This window comes from Argiope bruennichi, chromosome 8, assembly GCF_947563725.1.
Source record: "Argiope bruennichi chromosome 8, qqArgBrue1.1, whole genome shotgun sequence".
Taxonomy (NCBI): domain Eukaryota; kingdom Metazoa; phylum Arthropoda; class Arachnida; order Araneae; family Araneidae; genus Argiope; species Argiope bruennichi.
Window position 1 is genome coordinate 67,723,986 of NC_079158.1, and position 17,877 is coordinate 67,741,862.

Genomic DNA, 17,877 nt, shown 5'->3' on the forward strand with positions numbered 1-17,877 from the left:
AAACATCTGACAGAAAACTGTACTTATAATCACAAATTCCCATACAAAATTTAATATATTTAAGACATTGCGCCTTTGAATTGTCGTATTTACTTATTTCCGAAATTACAGACAAACAGACAGTCAAACCTTAGTTGGATTTGTCTCAGAATTTTATAGGTGTCTATCTACTCAATAAATCTTAAATTTTTAAACCGAATTTTATCTATATAGTTATTTTTCTTTTGTAGTTATTGTCTTAACTTATATTCGAACATCCGGACAAACAGACTTCCTCTCAACGGATTTTACTCAACATTTGATAGAAATCTGCCAATTTGGTGTCTACTGTCTTCCGTATACAAAATTTCAACTGTGTAGCTCAAAACTTTTTTTGAGTTTTCTTTGTCGCAGATAGACAGACACATATTTTCCTAAAATGTGTTTTTTGAACTAAGGAGGGTCAAAACATGGAGATTCGTCAAAATGTCGAGTTCGAATTTTTTTGACGAATACAATACTTTCTCTATACTGCATATAAAAGAAAGTAAAGAGGGCCTCTAACAGTATCAAGCTATATTAAAGGAATTTTTATGCTTCTCGTTATTATAAGAATCGTATCCATAAGAATTATAGTTAAGTGATTCTCTCTCAATGTAGAGAAATATCTAGGATATAAATGAAAAAAAATTAGAAAAAGGAAGCTTACTTTATTACTTATACTGAAAATGTCCACAATGAATGTGTTATTATTCACTATATTTAAAGTATTTTTCTCTAAATAATGATACCATGCCTTCATTTTTGTAAAAGCTTCATATGCTTAATCAATCATGTCATGGCCCTTTCCATCAGACCTACTTTCTTAGTTTGGGTTTGGTGAATAGGAAGTTTTTTGTTATACTTAAGACAGTAGTGGTAAAATTCACCTTTGTCTCCATATACACAACGATTATGAGAGCACGAGCAGTGCCTGTGGTGACAGGTCACAAAGAACCTATGTCCTATGAGGAATTGATAAAATTTTGAATACCGAAAAAAACCCTCACTAAATATTAACAGGGATTATAATTAGAGAAATCGACATCTCATCTCAGAATGATTCAGTTAATCTTCCAAATCCAAATTTCAAGAAGCCCTTTAGATTTTTCTTAAGCACGATTCGAGAATATCCATCTTATTGTTCATAATACTATCAATGAACAGCCAATTTTCTCATTTTGTCACATCTTTTAAATGAAAATTCTTTAAATTGGTTTATTGCACAAAGTCCTATTAGTCTCTACAAGTAAAAAAGAGATCTATCTTGGTGCAATTACTGCCAATTCGATATGAAGTACAGTACTTAAATGATATTTCATATCTTATTAAATTATCGTTCATTACATAAACTGAATAGAATAGAAATTTAAAAATAATAGAAATTGTTCAATAGAAATTTTTAATAGAACTGTTTAATAGAAATTTAAAAATGCAAGTTTATGTATGTACATTTAATTTGTGCTGTTACAATTTTTCAATCATTAACGAAATTGTTCAAAACTAATATCTAAAATATAAATAAAAATTTCAACAAAGGAGATCTTATTAAATATTAGAACAGCTAATAAAAATGTTCCTTAGTCCTTAAAATATTTCTAGTTCTATGCCTAGTTAAACACTTTTTCTAGTTTTATTTGAAATGAAATTTTTGCATGTTTATAAATACATTTTAAGGAAGTCAACTTGATATAAACTGAAAACAATTGATATTGTAAAATTATTTTGTACTTGGGCATTTATATTCTCTAATATTCCAGTAGATGTATAACAGTTTGCACGTTTATCACGTTTAATAATGATGTTTTAATCATCAACTTTTTCATCTTAAGATATTTTACAAAAAAGGGTATTTAATGGTTATATAATGAAATCAATCTAGTTGAAAGATTTAGGAAATTTCTACAGTTAGTTTTAAAAACTGTAAGCTATGTAAAATCTGAAATTTAAAATAAATTTCTATAACAAAGGAGTTAAACATTTTAAATCAATCAATCAAATATTTAATTTTAAACTTATAAATAAATTTTGATGGTCAGTGATCTTATAGTCAATCTAATAAAATTTTATATAACAATACTGCATTAGAATAATAAATACAATTAAGAATTACAGTAGATTTTTATATCATTTAATGTAATTGGACAAGAAAGTATCAATTCATAATGAAGAAAAAATGTTTCGCATAGACGGATACTTCAATACAGAATGACCGTTTCAGAAATGATGATAGATACTTATGGTAATTTGCTTAAAAGTCTGATGCATTGAAAATGAAAAAGTAGATATGCAAATTTTTGAATAATGATGTACGCATCATATGATGGAGTTTTCAAACATTCATATTAAAATTTGAATGTGTCAGAAAAATGTTGTTTTTAGAGGAAAAGACATATCAGACAAATATTAGGCATGTTATTTTTAGTTCTGACATTGTAATAAAGTTAGAGGAAAAATTATAAGTAACAGCGAACTGATATTACCCACTTCGTCGATTTCAGACTTTACGAATCGTTTCGGATAAAACAGTAGGAGGAATGAAGTGTAATCGCATTATAAAATCAGTATATGGATGAATGTACATGATTAATACATCGATCCAATACAAAAATCGAATTGGTGCAATAGCGATAAAGAAAATACAAATAAAATTTGTGATGCCGCCACAGGGGCTCAGATATCACAGAAAACAAAGAGAATGTATTCGCTATATACAAATCTTATTTACAACACTCACTGTGCTTCTTATAACAACACACTGTAACACCTGTTTAAAATGACTCTCTTAATCGCCACTGGACCATGGACGATTCTACAAATGTCTTTCACAAATAGCATTAGGCTCACTATTTCTTGCAGTAATAAACGGCAATTGATATAACAAGAAGTTAGTAGCGATTATCTTCCAAAAATATTTAATAAAGAAGTCTATTTGATTTCGATAGCATAATGGTATGGACATTTATCATTGTCAATAGTCGCATGCCACTACATGTCTGAGATTATTACTACTGTAAGATATATTGTTTACGTTATGCTGCCGCATATTTCTCTTTTTTCGAGCTATATTCGGTAAAAGTTTTCTGTTCTTTTATGACAACGCGAGATATCTCCTTACTAACGCTATAGATGATTTGGACAGCGCAGGTATTTATCCCATCATATGACCAGCGTGTTTATGTGATCTGAATTCAAGAGGAAATTCAATGTCTCGGAGTCTGAGCTTATTATTCATCTTTAGTTTACTACAAGCAAAACGTTCCTAACAGAATGTGTTGAAAAAGAAATTATAGGAAGATACAATATTACCATATCCTGGAAATTTTAAAATAATAAAAGAAATGATGGAAAAGAGTTTTACTCTTTTACCAACTGTTTGAAGATGCTTTTAACTTTTGTGGTCGCTGTTTTCTTATGAAAAAATTTGAACAGTTAATGAGCATAACAGCTAATCACAATAAGCCCGGTTTATACGGCTTAGTTCTGTGACAACAAGATGACTGGTGGTTATTAAAATAAAGTAAAACATTAATTATTCGTGTAGCAAAAAATGATTGGGAAAAGTTACCTCAAAACTCCCTGATCTTATTCAAAGTTTGATCTTTTATGTGAAAAGTCGCATGGTTCAATGAGGTGGACAAACTAATTACTGGCACGTTTCTTTGGATACTTGCCATGTGTAATCTACAGTCTTTGCATTATTATGTTTCTAGATTATATACAAAACTCTACAGAAACCTGTTTCATGAACAAGTGGCGTTGCAATAAATTGCAAGTTTGAAACCTTTTTTAAATCTTGGTTGTAGATGCAAAAAAACTCAATATAAAATAATAAATTTTGATTTCAATTATATCTCATATTATGCTTTTATTAATGTCATTTAACATATATTACAGAGGGAATTTCTTGGAATAAGATCATTTGTTCGCTACTGGTGTACTTTATTTATTTTTGAATATAACTGCTTACAAATAATGCTGTATTTTCTACCACTATTTAAATACTGCAATTAATTAAAACATTGAAACGCAAACTTGTCAAGCTAAGGAGGGCGTGGCTTTTCCAAAAAAACTGGACCGAACCTCATGTCAACGTCTTTTTGCGATGCAATAAATAATTTCGGGGCAACCGCTCCGCACGCAAAAATGTTTCATTCATAATTTATTATTCGGAAACGATCGAAGAACAGTTTTTCTTTCCTAACTGGACACATAGCAATCTAGATTAAAAAAATGATTTTTTTTGTTATCGAGATTTTTGTGAGTGTATATTCTTATATGTTTTATGCTTTTAGTTTCTCCAGGTAATGTTGAATTTCTTAGCTACTGCGTCATTCGACCCCAGAATCTGACGAATTATAACAGTTGAAACATAACCTGGAATTTATAAGCGTATGATTTACAACGGTGTTTTTCTTGTTTAATTTTTCTTACATTATAAAGGATTACCTTGAAAAACTTAAAATTTCAACAGCATAAAGTTTATATAACTAAAAGCGTTGAGTAAGCGTAACTAAAGTTTCAAGTCGAGTTTTCTTTTCCCCTGCAGAATAATACTAGTTGTTTAGAAAGCAAAAAAAATTGAATAATTTTTATTAAAATTTTAAAATATCGTGGCACGAATAAGAAAATAATGAGGGGGAGGGGGTGGAATCAAATAAGCAAAAATATTTGAAACAATTTCTCATCAGATAGTTATCTTTTTACTTACTTTTCAAATTTAAATTCACACGCTAAATTGACATTTACCAGTGAAATTTAATCAAAAAGCTTGTATCAAAAATTCAAAAAAATAGTAAATACACGTAAAATGTTTGCATTAGCTTTAGAAACAACGCGGATTGTTTTATGAGAATTTATCCAGAATTCTTGAATTAATACATTTGTGAAAAGATATTGCCAAAAGAAGAATTAATTTTGTATTTACTATTGTATTCACTATATCATGCATTCTACAAAACACATTTTTGAACAAAAATGACAATTCTGAATGCTAACGGATAACTATACAAACGGAAACGCCACATATTATAAAAAGTTATTTATAAAATTCTTTGATTTGTCTGGAGGTAATATTACTTTTCATTGTTAATGAGGAAATTTTTAATTTTAATAAACTTTTAAGGTTATTATTTCCAATAAAAGTAAATGAAAAACTATACAAATTTAAATGCAATGACTTGAGAAAGTATAGTATCATGAGCTATTCACATCAGAGTTTCCGCTGGAAATCTCATTTTCTTATAAAGCTAAATTTTGTACGTTTAATTAGAAGATGTCAGATTTCCTTAATGTTTTCCATATGCATTAAGTTTCTTTTATGAGAATATAAGAAAAAATTCCCTTTTTAAATTTCAATGAAGTCAAACATTTTAAAAATCTCTTTAATACTTTATTGTTCAACAATTAACGTCTAAAACTATAATTCAAATGAATTAATTGCATTTTCAAAACTAATCGTTGCCTAGTTTATATATGGTTAATTTATGAAGTAGAATGTAAAAACATGAAGTATTCGAAGAATAAGTACGAAAAATCAAGCATAATATAAATTAATTGTAATGGTAAATTTAAATCTTTAAAAATTGTATAAATGCGCAGTAGCAATATATATTTTTTAATTTTTGAAAATAATTTGTATTCCTTTTTGAGAGATTGATTTTTAAAATTTTTAAAATTTTAAAATATATTTTGTTAAAAGGGTTTTAGAAAACTTAATCTGTGCGAAATGCCCGATATGAAATCAAAGAAGTTACACAGGAAACGATTTAAATTCTTTGTTAAGGAATTCAAGACAATTTCCACGGAGTCTGGTGAATATAAAATGCAAAAAATTGAAAAAAAAAAAAAAATCAACACAAATGTCTTATGTCAGCTTACATGTTACTTTTTTCATAAAATAAATAATTAGTATTAAATTATTAAAACTGTTTGAAAACACAATTTCAAGTGACAAGGAAACGGTTATTTCACACTTAATGAAATGTTAAATAACATTTTACATCGTATAAGAAAATTCGAGAACCGAGTATTCAAGGGAAAAAAATTCTTATGCAGAAATTATAGCATCAAATATTTTTTTTTCATATTATACTATTTCATGATTTATATCACGCAATTTTTTATAGACTCGTAGTCTTCTTAATTATATTTATAATTTTTAAAAGGTATTTATACTTTCTAAAACTTTTTAAATATTGCTATATATATTTTATATTGGTACCTAAGCTTGTAAATGAGGAGATAAAAATCTAAAATTTAAAAAATATTATTTACCTGAGGCATAAGGCTATTTTTTCTACTGTAAACCACTGACTTTCGTTCTTTAGCCGTTGCTGAGGCACTATCAATATCATCTATAACAAGTTTAACTCCTGGTTTGCGAGGACTGGGAAGAGGTGTCTGTTGTGAATTAACATGATTAAGATTGGGCGATTCAACACTGTCGCCCTTTAAGCTCGATTTTAAACACATGGGCCGGTGTCGAATGGTTGGAGGATTCTCCGTTCCATTAGTAACGGACGGAGGTTTAGAATCGTTATCCAAAGACATGCACTGTCTTTTAATTCCTCTTGGAATATAATCATCATCCTGAGGACAGGAGTAGCTTTTAAGCGGTTTCTTGTGCCCCGCTGACAAAAAGGCAGCAAGTCGACCCCTGACAACTTTCAACGGTTGTGAAGACTGGTCACTTTTATCCGTAGATAGAGCTGGTTCGAGTTTATTATCAATTGGAGAATTTTTTTCCACTCGTGGCTGCTTTTGAAGCATTCTTTTTTTGCTGGGGATTCCAGTAGAGACGCTGCCATTGCTTTCCATTGCCACATCTTCTTTAACATTGCTCTGACGCTTCAAGGGTCCTTTCATTCCAATATCAGGTACTTCATTGTTTTTGTTGATATCCAAGTTTAGATTATCATTTCTGTTGCTTTCATCATCATCTGTAGCTGGATCTATTTCAATTGACACACAAGTTACTCTGTTATTTTTAACAACTAAAGCTTCACTTTTAGGCCGGTTTCTAATAGGCTCTACAAATTCATCTCGCACTGCCAATAAAACTTCTGAACGGTTTTTGCGAATTGGCTGTTGAGAATTGTCAGTTTCAGGCTCTTTAGTGCCTTCCACTTCTTTTTTATAATTGTCTTGCTTATCTTCTTCGTACTCCTGACTGTGTCCCATATTCGACCAGTTAGGGTCAGGATCGCCCATGTCCCGCGAGGACCCTTTGGAATGGTTATTATTTATGGCAAGATTTAATCAAATCCCAAATCACATCGTTTCTTCCCTTCTAGGTCCCATCCTTCTGCGAACCATATTTCCTGTTCATCCGCTTCGCGTCTCCCACTTCTGGACTTCCAGGTATGAAATAAGAATCAAGCTCATGGAGAGAAAGTGGAAGGGAGGAATAAAAAAAAAAAAGATCTAGCAAACAATAAGAAAGCCCCTCATCACGTGACGGTCGCTTCTCCTGGTATCCATGGAAACGCATTTCTCCACCCACAAGGTCACGTGACAACAGCACGCCCTTTTCGGGTTGCCCCTAGCGACCATTGTGTCTCGGGATATGGACCGGACCCTCCTTATTCATAAAGTGTCGATAGTCCGGAAGAATGCGTTAAACACTTTTTAAGAAATACTATTTTAATATCATGGTAGAAAGAACGAAAAATTTTGAAAGATACAATATTGATCAAAAATAGATTTACAGTGAAAATATTACTTTGTCAAATTATTTTACTACTTAATTACTTGGTTTTTTACTTTAAATCTTTGTTTTAGAATTTCATTATTTTATTTATTATTAAAATATTATATTATTATTTAAGTTATAATGAGAAGGAGATGAATTTTATAACAAAGAACAAAAAAAAAATGTCATGTTTTAAAAGATGATAGCATTATTTCTGTATTATCAGAAAAAAAAAAATAATTCGTAAAAACAACAAAAAATTAAAACTTATAGAAATTATTCCGAATAACAAAAGCATATAAAAAAGATTAAATAAGTCATATTTTTCTGTTTTTTTTTAAGAATCAAATCCACAAGTAATTTTACATCCTGATTTCATTATCTAGTTCTCGTGCAGCCAATTTTTAAATCAATTCAAAAGTTATAGAGGAATTACTCGCTTCTGGTAGAAATCACACTGCGTTATCCATAAAATGATGAATGTTCGCAAAAAAAAAAAAAAAAAAAATGTTTAAAATAAATGGAAACGAAGTAAAAAAAAAAAAAAAATGTACTGATTTTACAGGATTTTTTTTTCTTTTGTGACAATGATATCGCTTGGTGAACTGCAAACGATAAAATATCGAAACAAAAATAACTGAAAATGAAAAAGATTTAAATAAAAAAAGAAAAACAATGGAACTGGGAAGTCCGTTACAAATAACTATAATAGAATTTAAATTATATAAACTAATTTTCATTGTTTCTGGTATCTTAATTTGGCCCCTTAACCAAATGAGTGGAAGATAAACTTTCCCCCTTGAATCTGCTTTTTATATTTCAGAACATTGAAAAAAAACCCACACCTTTGAATTCATCAGAATAACAAATCATTCATTAAAAATGTATTATCATCGTTCTTGTTTTAAATTAGAGAGAAATCAATAGAAAACGAGCTATATTAAAAAAAATTATGGGATTAAAATGATGGATGCAATAATTTCAATTTAAAATTTAAAAATATTTCGGGAAAAGCGACCATTTAAAAAATTTCTTGAAATTCTGTAGATTATGATAGAGGAACTAAACGAATTTCTTTAAAAGGACAACTTTTTTCTTCTTCTTGACGGCGCAAAGAGATTTCACTACAACTATTAGGAACAATGCTACGAATATTATGTACGAAAAATCAATCAAAACAACTCAAAATATTAAATAGAAAATGTTCCTACAAATTTTAAAATTCGGACTTCGAGATGTATTGAAACATTATTACTATTATTTAAGTACTAAATATAACAACTGCAAGTGCGATGTTAATCGTAGAAACACATGCAAACACAAAATTACTTTCTTTTATTATTGGGCATGGTTTCCCTGAAACTTTCTTGCATACTCTCTAATAAATGTCATTGGGAATTTTGGGTTAGACCGTGAATATTGTTGAACGACAGTTTCGAAATATAAATCTTTGTTGTGAATCTAGCACTTTTATTGAATCTATCACGCGAATATGTATTTTGGATGATTTTTTTTCCCCGATTGTATTTGAAATTTGACATGAAACTGCAGTTGTAGTCACAAGATAACATATCGAATTTAGTCGACGCTTACAGGCATCTGAAAATATAGACCAACAGACGGTTAATCATAAGACAGAGTTAGTTCAAAATTTGAACTATATCTATATTTTAGATACTAAACGTCACTATGAAATTTTATCTACACTTTGTATTTTGTTATTATCGAGTTCACTTATACTCGGACAGGCAGATAATCAGACTTCCTGTGAATGGATTGCATTCAAAATTTGATAGAAATCTTCAGATTTGTTCGTCATTTTATTTATCAAGTTATCAATTTAGCTTAAAACATTTTTGAATAATTGTGTTCATAGATACAGATATAATGCCAAAAATATGTTTTTCAGAGAAAGCTCTGAAATGGGGCGTTCGTTCAATTCTCAAGATAGAACTTTTCGACAATTACTTCGTACAAGGGAAAGTAACAATTACAGACCGATAGTTATAAAAATGTGAAATTTAGTAAAACTAATAAAAAATATCAAATTTGAATGCGATCATATCCAATTTGAATGTATTGTGATTGCGAGACTAAACAACAAGTAAAATGATCTATAGTAATAATTATCAACGCATAGAACTCTTCATGCTGTAATTAACATTAGATATTATGAATTTAGTGCTACAAGCTAATAAGATTTCATAGTTGACGTTGAATTGGTTCATTTGAAATTAATACAAATCATTTTTTTTACTCAGATCAAAGCCCTGTAGAAGTTTTGATTTATTAAGACTCGTTGATATTTGATTATTTAAAATCAACGCATAGACAGAAAACCAAAATATGCCATTACTATATTAATCATTGATTTAAGATAATAAATTTAATATAGCATATATATCTGATAGGTTTTAATGAACTTTTTGAACTAGGGATATTATCAATTATTTTTAGACCCTAACATTGACCATTTTGAAAGAAACTCATATTGGCAATATTTTCGTTACCGGAAAAATTATGAACACAGTATTATCCAGATGGGACGAAAGCCAGCGTTAACAGGCTCTTGGCTCTTTCCTGCTGTTAAAACCCTCAGACCAGATACAAAGCCACCATCATGGATAAAATCAATTGTTTTGTCAGAAGTTTTATGTTTTCGCTCCAAACTGTAACCTCGAAATGCAAAATCGACCCGTCTACTAAATATGGCCTAGCAAAGAAGTAGGTCAATGGAATTAAAAGTGGTTTTAGGGTAATAGAATGGAATCCATTTTTTTGTAGCTTTGAGGAATTATTGCTCATTAAAATAGAATCCCGATAAAAAAAAATTCTTTATTTCAGCTCTCAGATAAATTATTCGCTCATGACGGATTTGTATAGATATGAAATTAAATTGAATAGCATTTTTATCTTTTATTTACTTATTTATTTTGATGCAAGGGATGGAATCTTCTAAAAAACTGGGAGAAACGCCGTAGTAAATGCAAAAAATTTATAGGGAAAAAAAATTTCTTTACGAATTGCATGGAATAATTTTTGATTATTCATGCACAAAATACTCAATAATTGCTTCATGCAGTTTAAAAGAAAAAGGCCTAAACTAATAAATGCTTATCAAACAATTAAAGTCTTATATTGAGTTTTCTGAATAGGTAGGTAAGAGAATTGTAACTATTGATGTCTTAGAATTAAAAAGTATCTAGTTCCTAAAAGAGTGGATAAAAGATAACGATTCAAATTTTATATTATTCTCCACGATTTAGCTCTTAATTGTGCTCTTGGGTAAGTACAAATAAAGCATTCTTTCCCTTATTCTTGTACTATTCAAATTCAGATGTAATATGATATTTTCTTTTCTTATTACATTGTTTTGTCGACGTAATTTAATGCCTTTAGCATCAGAAAAAAAGAGTAACTTTAAAGATTAGTCATGAAGCTAATAGTATTCAAATATTTTTTTTCTTCCGAAGCGTAGTAAATATTGTCTAAATAAGTACAATGCAATCAATTTTCTATATGATATCATCAACATTACTTGCTATTGCTACTATTAGATTTTAGACACAAAAAATATTAGAAGTAAATATATGATAAAACGCGCCAATTTTACTCGTTGAAAAAATATTTTTGGTACTTAAAAGAGTATTTATCATGAGATCCGAATTCATAATTCCCTTTCTTTCTTTATTTCATTTAATAAAGCTCATTTTTTTTATCATAAAAGCAAAACTTCTGCATCCAGATATAACATTTCGTGGCTGATCTGTAAACTTAATAACATTCAGATTGATTTATCTAGGATAAAATAATAAAACTAAAGCCACTATCTAAATCTGGGTGCAAAACATCAAAAGATATCCTATAAGAATCCTTCTATGTGTAATTTAACCCTTTAAGTCTATGATGTGTTCAATCAAAAATAGTTGTGGCTTATAATTAGTTAAATGAAACATTAGATAAAGGTAGAAAGATCAAGAAAATTTAATTAGATAAAGTATAAATTTTTACAAGCAAAACAAGCCGTTTTAGAACTCGGGAAATTTTTGTGGCTCATAATCAGTTAAATCAAACATCAGGAAAAAGGTAGTGAAATTACGAATCTTTAACTACATTAAGTATAAATTTTGAAAAACCAGCCTTTTTAGAATTCGGGAAATTTTCAACTAAGTTAAATATATGGGTAGTAAAAATTCTTATTTAATGATTTTTATAAAAAAAGTTAGAATGTTATATATCGACATTATATATAACATTCTAAAAAAATATTCCCGAAGCATAAATGCCATTATACGACAAGAATATTTAAATGCAATTTATCTCATGCAAACTAAATTATATTTATTCCTGATTTGTAACTGAAAGAAACTGATACCATAATTCTTTCTAATTTTATCCAACCTTAAAGTTTTTTTTTTCAAATAAGAAGTTTGAATGTAAACAAACTGAAGAGATAAATTGAAAATATTAAATGTAATGTTTTAATCATAAACTCAATTTTATTTATGACGAATAAAAAGCACAAAAGCATATTCAGAACGCAAGTGCAATATAATAAATCGTATTTACTATTACTCTAATTCTGCGACTATAAAAATAACCGAAATATTTGTCAAAAAGTATTAGTGAATGTTAAATCTTATCATCACACACAAAAAAAAAGTGAAGGAGGAAAAGCTTTTAAGAGTAACAATGTCCTGCTGAGAGTGACTGCACGAATTGGAAGTTTCGAACGCCAAGGATGCTGACATCTCCATGTAATTATGATTGTCACGAAGATTCAATATCGCTGCTACCAGATGCAGAAAAGTGAAAAGAAACGCATTTGGTATTTTTAGATTCGTTTTCAATTCAAATGCTTTTCTTTTTGTGCTTCAGAGTTTGTGACGTGAACGGTTATTCATACAGAATAGTAAAAAATGTGGGTACTATTTTTATCGGTTTTCATGATAGCATGTTTTTACGGAATAGTACGACATGATTTTAATGTTAAGGTTTATCATAAATCATTTCATTATGTTAACGATTGATTTAATATATGGTACAACGAGAGTAATTTTATTATTTTACAATGGAATTTAAAGTAATTTATATGTTGATTAATTTTTTTATGATTCTAAAAATCCTCCAAAGCTAATCAGGAGTGCATTTCACTTGATTCTAATAATATATCTATGTATGTTAACCTATATATTGAGTAATTGAGTTCAAAAGAAAAAAAAATTTGAAATTTTAAAACTTCGAATTATTTTATCCGTGAGGCATATAATGTTCAAGGAGCGATAAGGAAACTGACGTCCGTTTACATCGCGATATAAGAGCAGAAGACCAAAAGAGGTCAAAATTTTACCCTTCGATCATTTTACGATGAGATTTTGATAAGGATTGTTTTTTTACAAGTGCCGATTTAGCCAAGGGAATTTTGGGTATCTTTAAAAGAAATTACTAAGCATAACAGACTTTTATCCTTTCACTTGGAGAGTGTGAAAGTGCTGATAAAAGCTGTTTTACTGCGCTCATGTAGAATTAGATAAAAAAAAGTTGGAATTGGATCAGGAAATAAAAGAACATTTTAGAATAAAGTTAATATAGGTTAAATTAAGATAAAAATAAAAAAATTAATTAGAATTTAAAGTAGACTAAGAGTTATCATTACGTATATGTAATTACTGTGCCTAATTTCTGTATCTGATTTACCATTTTTATCAATTAGGAAACCGATTTTGATAATTCGAGAAATACATTATTTAATTATCATGAAATTTAAGGAAAAAAGTATGTTAAATCCATTTACTTTAGTAATTTATTGCTACTAGATGCTTTTGGCAGCCAGCTTGTTTGTAGGGAATATGGCTTGTGGTTTGCAATTTTATATGTTACTTGATATCCATGATTTCATTAATTTTTTAAGTAATAAATTGTAACATAATTAAAACTTGATATTTTAATATTTTTATACCTTTTTTTATTTATACGTGAACGTTTTTAATGTAATATAATCCCATGACACCATGGTGCCATTAGAAACATTGACTGTCGCACTGAATTTCTTACAATTTAATTTATAAGAGTCCAACGGTCACCGGTGACCCTTCCAACCACGACAGTCAAGGTGTTAAAAACATCTGTCAGTGGAATTTATTTTCTAATTCCACATTATCTTTCCTGGTATAGAAATTTTTCTTTCTCGTTCTTCGTTTAAACTGCGGAAAAAGGCAGACGCTTGCTTCCTTAGTATACGATAGCGGAAGATAATCACGCGATTAAATTCTAAGGTCAATAACTCCAAAACAAAATGTTTTTTGTTTTCATTTGGTATTGTGCGCAATATTTGCACGTGCAGACAATTTGCAATTTATTACAGACTAATTCCAAGAAATTCATATTTCCTTATCTTATCAAGTGGCAAACCGAGATTTTAAATAAATGCACTCAGTATTAATAATGGTTAAGCCTATATTCCGAGCGATGAACTGGTCGTCATGGCTGCGATATTGGGTTGTTGATACAGTGGTTGAATTGCATTATGTTGTTTCAGATATTTTTCATTTATAAGAATTTTTTAGTAAATATATTTAAGTCAAAGCAAAATTTCTGAAAATTTCGTAACTTTTTCAAGAAAAGCAATAAGAATGGATTCATCAAAGAAACATCTGAACTAAAAATCTTGCAAATATATAAAAACTCAGGAGATTGATGAAAACGCATTGAAAAATTACTAAAAGTTAGCCAATGATGTATAATTTAATTGCATTAACAATGCGTCATCAAAAACTATTTTTTTTAGATTCTCTCGCATTTTTTTTATTGGTTTTGTAATTTCCATTCGCTTAATTTTTTATTGCGATTAGATAGCGAAGATTATTTCTGATCTGCACATCCCTTCAAATCCCCACTCCACTCCGATTTTTGAAGGTTAGTGTGAGAATCACCGGCAGATTTTTTAGTAATTTTAAAAAAAAAAATTATTTTATTAACTAAAAAAAAGAAAAAAAGAGAAAAAACCATCATTATTATTTTACATGGCACTGTACAGTGCGTATAAGTTCTTTTTTGCAAAAGTGCCTGAATCACAAAATTTGTTTTTACAAACTTTTAGACAGTATCAGATTTATTGATGTATTCTTATATTTACTAAATTCTGTTTTCTTTTTTTAAAGTGTAGTAATAAAAATTCTTGAATTTATATTAGAAATATTTCTCAATAAATACTATTCAAAACAGCTGCAAATCGGGAAGAGCTAGAGTATTATGTGACATTATTTAATAACCCCCCCCCACCACCACCACCAAAACACAGCTCAACTGCAATTTTATTTTAATTTATCAAGTTTTTTTTTTATAATAATCTGACTATAACTCTAAAGATTTTCTCCTTTTGTCTATCGCGATCTAATAATAATCTGTAGAAACTGGTATAAAACTTTTAGTAAATAACTGAAGTGACTTTAAATTCGTATTGGGATAGAAAAGCGAACCATAATATTTGCACATTATTCGTATGCTGAATTCACTCGTTGCATATAATTCGAATGTCTGCTGAACTTGCATAAACATTTTATTGCAAAACTCACTGTTAATGGAGTTGATACGAACGAAACAATGAATGCATTAATCCATGCCCTTCAGATTTCAAGAGTTAATATATATTAATAAAACTAAACTTAAATATTTTGTGCTCAATTGAAATCAATACTATAGAACCGCTTTGCTTCAACTTTTCTCACAAATACTATGAAACGTAACGAATGTTTGGATATAAACGAAAGTTGTAGCTGCGCCCATGTTTTGTGTAGAGAACTGCTGCTTGCTTAAAGAATTGGCGAAATACGGGAAAAATAGATATTTAAAGATTTTTTTTTAATTCTGTTGATACTGAAAAATATTTAACTTCGAATCTGTGGTTTCCTATTCTTTAAAAATTGATTCAAAATTTGAATTCTAGCTTTTAATGGTCAATGTAGATCTTAATCCATCATTCAAAATGGGTCCTTTTCATATTATATGGTGTAAATACATATTTAGACTCAAAGTCTTCTGTTAAATTTTACATCATTTAAAATAATTATTATTAACTGGGAAAAATGGCCTTCTGCAGATTATAAGTTATTTTTGATGGACTTTAATTTTGAGGGAGGTATGATTTTCTCATTTTAATTAAAAATAAGGTTGAAGATAATAGAAAGGCCTTTTTTTGCATAATTTGATGTATAATAATTAAAAAAATGATTCCCTTATTTACGGTTGCATTGGGAATCCAATGATTGCTAATGTTAAATGCATTTTCAGTTTTTCGAATCAGATGTCTATATTACGTTTATTTCAGCAGGTAATTTGCTATGTGGTAACAATTTTTTGCTATAAGTATTAATCATATATTTATTGAATTTTGCTCTCATTGAAATACAAACAAATTTTTTATAAAAGTTTTGAGTCAAATAATGAATTAATATTTCATTAATACAAAACATGGAAATGATATTTAAAAATAACTCAGCGTATATTAATTAGTTATAAATAAAGATCACCACATTATTTGTCTCTTATGAAAATTTGCACTGGTTGAGTTCTTCGTAATATCTATAATACCTTATATTCCCTTATCATTTTTCAGTTTCTCAATATAACATTGTTTGGCCATACATTACAATCCATACACATTAACATCTGTTATTTTATTTTCGTAGTGGATTCGTTTCTATTATCTTTATGCAAAATCCCAGATAACGAATATAAAAAGATTGTCACAGTCTATGTTTCATCCAAAGCAAAGAGTATTCGCTCGCTATTAATTAATAAGTTAGCATAAGAGGACCAAATAATAACAAGCTAGGAACGCATAACACGATTATCTCACCTCGGATACTGCTAGGGTTTTAAGAGCTGCTGCTAGCTGATATTGCAGAATTCACAAAGCGACCCTATAAATCAAGTTGACATTTGAAGAACGATATAATGATCTGGGTATAAAAAGGCTCTTCCATAACGAGAGCCATTTATGATGCAATTTATTCCCTTCTTCCACGAGAAACGTCTGCTTATATACTTATCGAATCGATGGCCGAACTGTGAGAGGTACAACAGAAATTCGATTGTTGATTAAACTGTGGGAAAGGCAAAGTTATGTGTTTTTGTGAGACGGGTAAACAATTATGGTTGGCCTTAATTTATTCGAAATTTCATTTGCAGTGAATATTTGTTACATGTTTGTAGGGACAATGTACAGAATTATTATACAAATTTCTATAGAAAAATGATTTTTAAATGCTTAATAGAAGGATACAATTCACCTGTTGTACTTAATAGATGGAATAATGTCTTTGTGAAATACCATTTTGGAGCTTGTAGGTGTGATTTTTGAAAGCTAAGAATCTGAATATTAAAGCAGTAAATAAGAAAAATTACTGTTATGAAAATGTATGAGTGAACTATTTATTATTTTGAATTCAAAAGGATACTATTAAAGTCGTAGCAATATCTCAGTGAATGTGCTGGGAAAATCTGAGTATATTAGAAATAAAATAACAAATTCAAAAGTTGTAAATGCAAAAATGTTTGCTTTGAAATACTGATTTTAAAAGAAGTCAGTCTAAAAATATAACTGAAAGGCTAATATTTTTCCACCTATAGAAATCTAAACTATCCATTAAATTTTTATCGAAATCTACTCATAGATGTTGTGAAGCATAGAAAAGGTTTTATTAAAGATTTCGTAATTATTCATTAATGAATCGTTTTCATATCAGTCAAAAAGTATGCTTCCATTACGCATGCGTAGTATTGTTCAAATATATAACATGGTGGAGCCCAAAATTTAAAAATTTAGTAAACGGAATTTAAAATAGCCAAAGCAGGGAAAATAAAGGTATATAATTACGATTTGTTTTACCTTAAAAGGAAGATGAAACAGGATTCTTTAAACTTAAGTTTTCTGTTATTTAAAAATTGAAGTAAAAACTTGACTCATTGCGTTGAGCCGGCGATGAAGATTAAAATCCTCTATGAAAAATGTTATTGCACATATATAAACTCCATTCACAATTTTTAATTAAATTTGAATAATTTGTGGAAATTTTGCATAAAAATTTTCACCTTTTCAGCCAATTACGAGATCTGTCCCCAAAAAGTTCCAATATTGCTTTTAAAAAAGGGGATGTTAATTTAAC

General features: G+C 29.0%; 1 protein-coding gene across 10 annotated transcripts in view; it reads right to left on the bottom strand.

The window, feature by feature from the left end:
- Positions 1–17,877, bottom strand: part of LOC129980900 (potassium voltage-gated channel subfamily H member 2-like) — a 369,894-nt gene that overhangs the window by 138,675 nt on the left and 213,342 nt on the right. Inside the window, exon 1 of one of the 10 annotated variants that reach the window (XM_056091372.1) lies at positions 6,295–7,371. The exons of the other annotated variants lie outside the window; for them this stretch is intronic. Within the exon in view, the coding sequence (XP_055947347.1) occupies positions 6,295–7,230 (936 nt within the window). The 5' untranslated portion in view covers positions 7,231–7,371. Of the gene's footprint in view, positions 1–6,294; positions 7,372–17,877 lie in introns of those variants that run through there. 10 annotated transcript variants of the gene reach the window in all.